The 9,826-nt window shown below is 48.3% G+C and overlaps 1 protein-coding gene across 2 annotated transcripts in view; it reads right to left on the minus strand.

Annotated features, from left to right (window-relative positions):
* Nucleotides 1–9,826, minus strand: part of Ube4b (ubiquitination factor E4B) — a 104,670-nt gene that overhangs the window by 11,941 nt on the left and 82,903 nt on the right. For both annotated transcript variants that reach the window (XM_021161159.1, XM_029475722.1), the window contains 3 exons: nucleotides 9,343–9,578; nucleotides 5,947–6,073; nucleotides 4,278–4,422 (listed from right to left, as the gene is read on the minus strand). In XM_021161159.1, coding sequence (XP_021016818.1) covers nucleotides 4,278–4,422; nucleotides 5,947–6,073; nucleotides 9,343–9,578 — 508 coding nt within the window. The remainder of the gene's footprint in view (nucleotides 1–4,277; nucleotides 4,423–5,946; nucleotides 6,074–9,342; nucleotides 9,579–9,826) is intronic.

Below are 9,826 nucleotides of genomic sequence, written 5' to 3' on the forward strand. Positions count from 1 at the left end.
TTAGTGATCAAGGGGAAAGGCCCCTTGTGGATGGGACCATCTCTGGGCTGGTAGTCTTGGGTTCTATAAGAGAGCAGGCTGAGCAAGCCAGAGGAAGCAAGCCAGTAAAGAACATCCCTCCATGGCCTCTGCATCAGCTCCTGCTTTCTTACCTGCTTGAGTTCCAGTCCTGACTTCCTTGGCGACGTACAACAGTATGGAAGTGTAAGCCGAATAAACCCTTTCCTCCCCAACTTGCTTCTTGGTCATAATGTTTGTGCAGGAATAGAAACCCTGACTAAGACACTCACCCTCCTTACAGTTAAGCAATGAACCTCATAAAATCACGTTAAAATTACATTTACACAACAAAATTCTTTTAGGATAAGAAATAAGCAAACCAGTCCTTGTGCATGTGTGTACGCATGATATACATAGATCTTATTTTTCATGTGTATGAGTGTTTTGTTTTGTTTACATGTACGTTAGTACCACGTGCATGCCTGGTACCCAAGGAGGCCTGAGAGGGCTGTCAGATCTCCTGGAATTGGGATGCAGCTGCTGGGAAACAAACCTGAGTCCTCTCTCCAGCCCTTCATTTATATATTTTATTTTAATTTTAAATACTAAACTTTATTCCTTTCAAATTATAGCACTGTAATTTAAGTCACAGAAATGCACACACAGACACACATATGAAATCTCCATTTTGAAAGCATCTAAGATTAAAGGCTCACAACTGAAAATAGAAAATCACCTAAGAGAGCCCCTCTCTCAAAATGCTTGGGCTTGAATCTGAAGGATGTAGATCAAGTCCTTTATCTTAATAACCTCACTAACGTTGCTTCTGGGTGGCTGGTCTTGAATTCTTCCCTTCACAGTAGCCAAGGCTCTGGCTCCCCTCCCCTTAGCACAGGTATCTTAGTGGGAAGACAACACCTCAGGGTGCTAGAGGCTATGCTGAGCTGTATTTCCCTACTCTATGGTATGTCCTTAGGCATGGGACTGAAACACAGCAATGGCTCAGAAACTCCCAACTCTGTTGGAGACTTTGCTTAATAAAGTATCACAGGGCTGGTGAGATGGCTCAGTGGGTAAGAGCACCCGACTGCTCTTCCGAAGGTCCAGAGTTCAAATCCCAGCAACCACATGGTGGCTCACAACCACCCGAAATGAGATCTGACGCCCTCTTCTGGTGTGTCTGAAGACAGCTACAGTGTACTTACATATAATAAATAAATAAATCTTTAAAAAAAAATAAAATAAAGTATCACACCCCTTGAATAGACACACAGAAAGGCTGACAAGGAATTGGGGAGAGAAGAGTCAGGTCAAGAATGATGTTGGGGTCAGCAAGCCCCAGCCAGGTTTTCAGTCTGGGTAAACAGCACTGTGGGAAGAGGGGCCGTGAATGCAAGGAGGAAGTGGGAAAGGCCAGTGGGGGAGTAGCTGGAGGGGGAAGGTTGCTGGAGAGGGGAGTAGCTGGAGGGGGGATTAGATGGGGGGGAGTAGCTGGAGGGGGGAATAGACTGAGGGGGTCAGGGTGTCAGGAGCTAAGGGCAGAAAAGTGCACATGCCTGCTAGGATACCAAGCCTTTGTGTGAGAAAGGGCATCCCTTGGCTATGTGCACTGGTGAGGGTGGAGACTGAGAGGCCAAGAGTATGCTACTGCAACAATGAGGGTAATGCAGAATGGTGACCTGGAAGGAGAAGGAAGAGGCCACACACACTCCTCCTGACCTTCCTGCCCCATCCTGTTGATAAGGTACTGGGGACTGAACCCGAGCGCCCCACCACTGAAGGAGATAAAGACAGTCTAGATGGGGGATGGGGCACAGACTAATCACGGGCAACCAGGAAATGGGTAGAATGAAGAAGCTGCCATCGATTAAGGTCATTGTGACTCAGAGAGGAGACCTAAAGGACAATGCGGACAAGTCAGGACTGAGGCCATTAGGGCACAGCCAAAGCAAAGCAGGCCACACTGCTCAGGCCTGCAGGTAGGAGCGCTCTAAGCAGACAGCCATATTTTGCAGTCTTTAAAATACAGATATTTAAAGCCCTGGAAAAGATGAGATCACCTGGCAGTGACTTCAAGCAGAGGCATCAGGGAAGGTGCAGGAGTGTTTGGCTGTGTGAGCAGGGTTGGGGGTGGAGGGTGAGGATGAAGGAGATAGGACAGACTGAAACACAGGAAGACACACACTGCTGGGGTGAAATGAGCAACAGTTTCTTACAGAGATATGCTTCAGCATCCTGTTAGTGCCCCACGGAGAAATTACCCAAGGGCAGGGGCGGCGCATACTTAGAAGCAGAGGACTGAGCTCTGGAGCTACCATTGCTCAGAGGCTGGGGGATGGATAAGGAAGTGAAAGGCAGCCAGAAACCTCAGGGTCAAGGAAAAGCTGTCTGTGAATAGACCTTAGAGACAACTTGTGCTTTAAAAAAAAAAATCCATTAAGGGAAGAATCAATAGTATTTGTCTCAAGTAAATGCCCTGATGGTGACAGAGAGAATGGGCTTCAGGCCCAGAAATCAACTCCTAGGAGATTAGCTGGTCTAAATAACACAGGAGGGAGAACAGGTGAGGCAGGGGCAGGAGCAGAGGTAGAGTTAGGTGGGGCTGCATGGGACACTGGCCATTTCTGAATAGGAGAGATGTCTAACATATTAAGGATGGTTGAAGACGTTTTAGAAATGAACCCAGGGTCCAGGACGAGAGACAGTTGGAGAAAACACAGGACCCACTGGAAAACTTCAATTATCTCAACAGCAGCAGAGGCAAGGGTTTGGGGCCACGGCCACAGGGAGAGCCAGGCATTCATGGACGCCCATGCAGAATGTTGTGGAAGGAGCAGGATGTGAAATTCTTATCACAGCTGCAGGAATACCTGTGATGAGACCCGCCCCCACCCCCAAACCGAGCTATGGTCCACACACCTTTAACTCCAGCAATCAGAAGGCAGAGGCAAGTGGAGCTCTTAATTCCAGGGGAACCAGTGTCACACAGGGGTGAGACTCTGCCTTAAGAAAAAGTCCCCTTAAATGTTCAGTGTCCTACAGTGAAGATGTTTTTAACTCAACCACAGGACTTCAACACTGCCTCACAGCGAGCTCAGCACCACCCCACTTCCCACCAGGGTCTCCCCATGGGGGCAGGACCCTGTGGAAAGCTGCTTTGATTCTGAGCTAACCCAAACCCACGATGACATTCCCAGGAGTTGTCGGGACGTCCCAGGTTACCAGGAACCAGCTGAATGGCTTCCACTGAGTTAGGAGAGGGCAGTGCACTGTCACTGGTACAGCATGCATTTCTCACGGAACCCGTCAACGTTTTCTAGTAAAAACCAAGATCAACAGAAGAGAAAAAGCTCCACTAGGGTCCTAGGTGACCGTCAGACACCTCCAGAGGCCTTGCGAGCAAACCCAATTCCTGCCCAGTAGACAGAAGTCTGAGAGTTATTTCCTGGCTACCATACAAGTCATGAGGCACAGCACATACAATGAAACACTCCTCTAACAGCCTTTAAATGAAAAGGCAGACAAAGTACCCGTGACACACTGGGAAAAAAAGGCTTCTCATTTCTTGAATTTAAGCTATCCTTTGGTGATGGTTTTAGAATCCAGAGTCTCCCCACATGTTAGGCTTCTGCTCTACTCCTGAGTTTTACCTCAACCCTATGATGTGTGTGTGTGTGTGTGATGTATATATATACACACATATATCTGCACATATATATCCATTTATATTTATATAAAATGTGTGTGTGCATGAGTGAGTTTATGTGCACTGTGTGTGAAGGAGTCCCATGAGTCCCATGAGGCCAGAAGGCATCAGACCATCAGAGCTGATTCACAGGCGCTGAGAGCTGCCCGCTGTTGGTGCTGGGAACTGAACCTGGGTCTTCTGGAAGAACAGTGAAGTGCTCTCAACTGATGAGACGGGTTTTGGCAATGAGAATCTGGCTTTGAGGAGAGACCTGATAGCCAGTCTTAGTAAAATAAGGAACATTCTCGCCCGAAACTCAAGCAGAGAGTGAACTTTTCTTCCCGGGTTGAGGCACCACTGGGGACTGTAAGCACGCTATGGAAGCCTCTACCACTGGGCCACACCCTCTGCCCCGAGTCTTCAGATAAAAACCTGTAAGAAGCATCATCTCTTCCTATCTCAAACCTGAAATGTTACTTTACAGACGGACGCCTACAGGTAGGAAAGGCCCCAGCAGAAAGTCTGACCTAGTGTCCCTCCCCCTCCCCGGCCCGTCCAGAGCCCACACAGGCGCAGAGGCGGTTCTCACCCGAGGCAGCTGGTCCCACTGTTCTTTGTTCTTCATCTCTTCTTGCACTTCATGGATCCGCTTCAGAGACTCCAGACTTTCGTCCAGTAAAAAGGTTGTGTCATTTATTAGCATATTGATATACCGAACGAACTGCTTTCCAGAACTGAAAAGGCAACAAGACAGTGTGTGGTGAACACCTGGCTGGGCACTGAGAGAGAATGTGAGCTTCCCCAGGTACCAACCCAACTCCCCGTGACATTGCTAATCCTGTCGCAGATGATAGAGCTGGAGTTTAAGGACTGCCAATCAACTCTCTCCCTTGATTTTGTTACTCCCTTGGTGGTGGTTTTGAGAAAGGTCTTCCTCCTACCCCAGGCTGATGTCTCACTACTCTCCTGCCTCAGTATCACAGAGCTGGGATGACAGACAGGCGCCACCAAGCTCAGCCTCACTGCTCTTCCCATTCACTGTCACAAGCTCACTCAAGTGGCAGCTGGACCAGCACTGTGGGGCTGGTAGGAGCCAGCGGATACCTAGTCCAGAATTTCCTGAGCCGACTTCCTTGGCAGTTTATACATGGCAACTATTTACATAGTTACACTGTGAAAAGCAGCAAATGCGAAAATTCTTCCTGCTGGAGAGGTTCACTGCACAGAGCTGTTGTTTCTAAGTAGAGGAAAGCCTCTTCCAGGCTGGAAGACGCCCAGCACCGAGAATTACTCAAACCCAGGAGATGGAGGTTACTGATGAAGCTGTCTCTTACACAAAGAAGATACCTGAAGAAAAACTAGTCCTAGAATATCAATAAAGGAAGATAGGAATTCTTGTTATAGACCCAAAGCTTCAAGTCTAAGGAGACCCTGCTGAGAGCTGTAATGAAGGCACTTACTGGGGAACTGGGAACTTCTGAAACTGACAGAGAATTGGCAAAAAGAGAAGGCCCAGTGTCCCCAGCAGGTGCACCTAAGGGTAGAAAGCCCATGCTGGGAAGAGAGGGGAACATGAACAGGAACAGAAGGCCTCAGACTCAGGAAGGTGGGACACCAGGACTTCCATTTTCAAAAAGCAGTGTGGACAGATGCAGCTCACGTTGCCGGCAACACCGACTAGTAACTGAACACAGGACAGCTAGACTGATGAAAGATCTGGTATGCAGTGGGACTAAACTTCCTTTGATGGATAAAGCAAGGGTTCAACGTTCACACACTCATCTTTCTTAAGGACTTGCAAATAATTTAGAGAAATGGCTACTGAGCAGGGTTACACAGGCACTGCAGTTTCAAGCTTGCACATGGAGAGTTACCAACTTGGGTTGGCACATAAGCCCAGTCAATAAATTAAGAGGCCACCTTAACCCAAGTGCTTCTAAACCTCGGATGTGTTCTTAACGTTCCTGAGTCAGTCAGAAAACTGCATTTAATAGGATAGAATTCAGAGAAAATGCAAAAACCACTTCACATAAATATTTTCCCAGAACATTCTGCCATGTAAGCCACTCCCAGTGTCAACAACTCTACAGTAAGCAGACAATCACGTAGGTGTCCACACTGAGCAGTGTCCTGTGGTTACTTGAGAGAGGCAGAGACAGAAAGCAGCCCCAATGAGCCGCTGGGCGGCTTTCAGCAGCCTCCCCTCCCACCTGTGCTCTGCCGGAGAGCAAGCTGTGCCATCAGGCCCCAATACTCACTTGAACTCCTCCATGAAGGTGCCATGGTGAGCTATATTTTGCCAAAGGCTTTTAAAAATAGTGCTAATGTGATAGCGAATTGTGAATTTGTCATAGAACTCGCTGGTGGCTCCGGTATGCTCAACATCTAAGGAAGAAAGACAAAGGGACTCAGACACACATCCTCTCTGACCTTCCAGATGCAGTGACACGGCAGGACACAGGGCTGGGAAAGTGCTGCCCGTATCTCAGACGGAAGACACAGGAGAAAGGGTGACTCCATTTTTTTTTAAATTTTACTTGTAATTCATTTTTTACACTCCATATTCCGTTCCCCGCCCCTCCCCATCCACCCTCGGACTACTCCGCACATCCCACACCTCCTCCCCATCCCACCACGTCTCCATGTGGATGCCCCCACCCCATCCCACCTGCCCTCTAAACTCCCAGGGGCCTCCAGACTCTTGAGAGTTGGATGCTTCATCTCTGAATGAACACAGACCTGGAAGTCCTCTACTGTATGTGTGTTGGGGGCCTCATATCAGCTGGTGTATGCTGTCTGGTGGTTCAGTGTTTGAGAGATCTCGGGGGTCCAGATTAACCAAGACTGTAGTAATCCAGTGCCCATCAGTACCCCTCTCCCCACATTTCTGCTTTATTTGCTCCTAAATGTCCCTCAAAATCATATTGCTCAGGTTCCAATTCCCAAGTCCTTAAATGGACCTGACTCTTGCTAATCTCATAAGCCTTACCCTGTCCTGGAACATCCATGTAGACTAGGCTGGCCTTGATCCTCCTGACTCAGCCTGCTGACCACTGGGACTAAAGATATGCGCCACCACGCTCAGCTTGAACAAGGCTTCCTGCTGCCACCTTCCAGGTCCACCTCACTGCCTTTTCTGTCACTCCTCAGCCGAGATTGACTGATGCTCATGTTTGCATCCATCCCACAGAGCTCTGCCTAGATGGGGCACCTTTTGTGAAGTAGCCCATTTTCTCTCCCATCTACTGTCCCCAACTCTTCCACGTTTGCCTCCATGAGGGATCTTGGGGTCCTCACATAGTAGGCCCAACACAAACACTGCTAAATTAGAGGTGGAGTCTGCCCTGCCTCTGTGCAGCCAGCCAGCTCTGAGGAAGGGGCCTGGAAATAAGTCTTGTAGCCACAGCCTTCGGAGCCTCAGGAATTCCTAAGGAATTCTTCCTTAAGGAAGACTGTTAGGACTCATTTAAAACCCTCTTATTTTGAAGTCTAACTTTATTTTCGAAACAAGATTGTGCATAAGTACCTCCTATGTGCCACGACCTGAGAGATGCTGGTTGCTGCAGTTGACCTTGGGATATACAACTCTAAGTCCTATATTGGTGGGGTGCAGGGAAGGCCATGGAGACTGTGAAGTTTCAGCAGGGCGAAGGCCAGCAGAGCAGCCGGGCACACTTGCTAGAGTCCAGCTGCTGAGCACCTGCCACTCACTGGCCTTAACCTTCCGCAAGCGTCCTGACCTTTCTAAGCTCCAGTTTCCTCACTTAGAAAATGGAGGTATTTATAGTACCCATCTTTTCCATAGCTATTCGGATCAAGTGACCACAAGTGGCAGCTATTATTAGGAAAGGTGTCATCTACCCATGACCATGGAAGGGCTCAGGCCAGAGGCCACTGTGCTCCATGACAGAGAGAAAGGGTGGATGACATCCACCCACATGCTCCTCAGGCACGCCAGTGTGTGTGCTTTCTTTCTCTCTCTCTCTCTCTCTTTCTCTCTCTCTCTCTCTCCCCTCCCTCTCTCTCTGAAACTACAGTAACAGGTCCAGACCACCAACCGAATACTAATTAGATTCAACAAAAATCTATTTTTTAATATTAATATATACCTCCTGTGGAATGTGGCTGTTACTTAGATTGTTCCGTAAATTTTTGGGTTGTTGTTTTTGACACAGGGTCTCACTAAGTATTCCTGACTGGCCCGGAATTCTTTATATAGATCAGGCTGGCCTCCAAGCTGCAATGGATACCGCTCCTGTTCTGAATACACACAAGGTGGCATTTGTACCTAACTATGCCGAGCTTATCCTGAAACATGGCTAGGAGACCATGACCTTCTTCCCCAAAAGGTGTGCCAGTGCACTGGACTGTCTCCAAAGAAAGAATGTTATCAAAATACTCAGGTCAGCAAGTGCTTACTTCAGTCATAGGAGAGTCTAAGGGAGGGAGAAACTTACCGGATGTCACAAAGTAACAGTGACAAAGGGAAGTAGGCAGGCAGATTCCCAGAGCCCCTTACAAGGTGGGAGAGATGGCTAACCCCAAGTCCAAACAGGCAGTGGGAACACTGGCCACCCCCGTCAACAGCAACAGGCTGTATGCTCTGCAGAGCTCAGCAATGTCTACTAAATGCCAGACACTTGACTGTATGGCCAGAAAGTACCAGATTCTATACAGGATGAGAAGGCAGGGCAGATTCCGATCAACCCACAAACCAGGAACTTCCATTAGCCACTGGAAGCCTTTGTTAGAGGAGAGATTAACTGGAAAGTTCAAAAGTCAAATTTTGTGTGGAATACAGTCTGCCCAGACAGCTCATTCGCCATACCCTGTCATTTCCAAGTGTAACTGAGCACAGCAGATAGTACCTAGCAAATGGCAGGAGCTCAGTGAATGGAACACACTGATGAATATGGGAAGACTCCTGGAGGATCCCAGAATGCTCGGCTCACTGGCTCGGGTGAAGCCCAACTACTTTCTTAAAAAAATTTTTTTTTTTTTTAAATTTTAAAGGCTTGTTTGTTTATTTGAGTACGCTGTCATCGGACACACCAGAAGAGGGCATCAGATCCCATTACAGATGGTTGTGAGCCACCAATGTGGCTGCTGGGAATTGAACTCAGGACCTTTGGAAGAACAGTCAGTGCTCTTAACCACTGAGCCATCTCTCCAGCCCCGCCCAGCCACTTTCTGTTGTTGCCTTTTTTTTCTTTTCAGAAGCTTAAGGTAGCCTCAAACTTGCTGTGGCAGTCAAGGATGACCTAGAATGCGCATATCAAACTCTCTCCTGTTCCTTCTCTTTGAAAAGGCAGCCACAGGATGGTATTATATATCAGATACTGTAAACTCAACAGCAAATGAACCAGGTTAACAACTCAGATGAAAACATCAGCTTGGACTAACAACAACAAACAGTGTAAATCAACGGAAGGCCGTACACACAGAGGCCGGCCGGGAGAGAAGGCATGCGACAGCCTGTGCTCTGAGCTGGGGCGAGGAAGTGATTTACATAAGCAGATGTTAAAGCCTTGGTGGCAGGATTATTTATTTATCTATTTGTGAATCTAGGTCACAGATTTAGATTTAAGTTTGCTCTGAAACAACCTTGGGTCAAGTACATTAGCACATAGCACAAGGCCCACTCTGAAACCCACCTGTGTAGAACTTCATGAGGGACGGCACCAGCAATTTGGTAGAGAGAGGATGGTTCTCAATCATCTCAAAGAACTTCTGAGTTCTCGGCTGGACAGAAGGGTTGGTCATAAACATGACCTCCACCAGCTTGGCCACTAGGTAAGGGTTTCGGATGTAGTTCTGGTTGCACAGCATCACAACGAGGAACATGACAATGTCCTGAGTGCAGGGCTCATAAAGCACCTGAGGAGAGTATCTGTAATGAAGCAAAAACACATGGTGAGCCGCCTGACCTCGGAGAGCTCGCTAGGCCGGGAAGGAGACAGGGTCCAGCAGAGGGGAGTACTGGGGCACACAGCAGAGGGGGAGTACTGGAGTGCACAGCAGAGGGGGAGTACTGGGGCGCACAGCAGAGGGGGAGTACTGGAGTACACAGCAGAGGGGAGTACTGGAGCGCACAGCAGAGGGGGAGTACTGGAGTGCACAGCAGAGGGGGAGTACTGG

This window comes from Mus caroli, chromosome 4, assembly GCF_900094665.2.
Source record: "Mus caroli chromosome 4, CAROLI_EIJ_v1.1, whole genome shotgun sequence".
Classification (NCBI taxonomy): domain Eukaryota; kingdom Metazoa; phylum Chordata; class Mammalia; order Rodentia; family Muridae; genus Mus; species Mus caroli.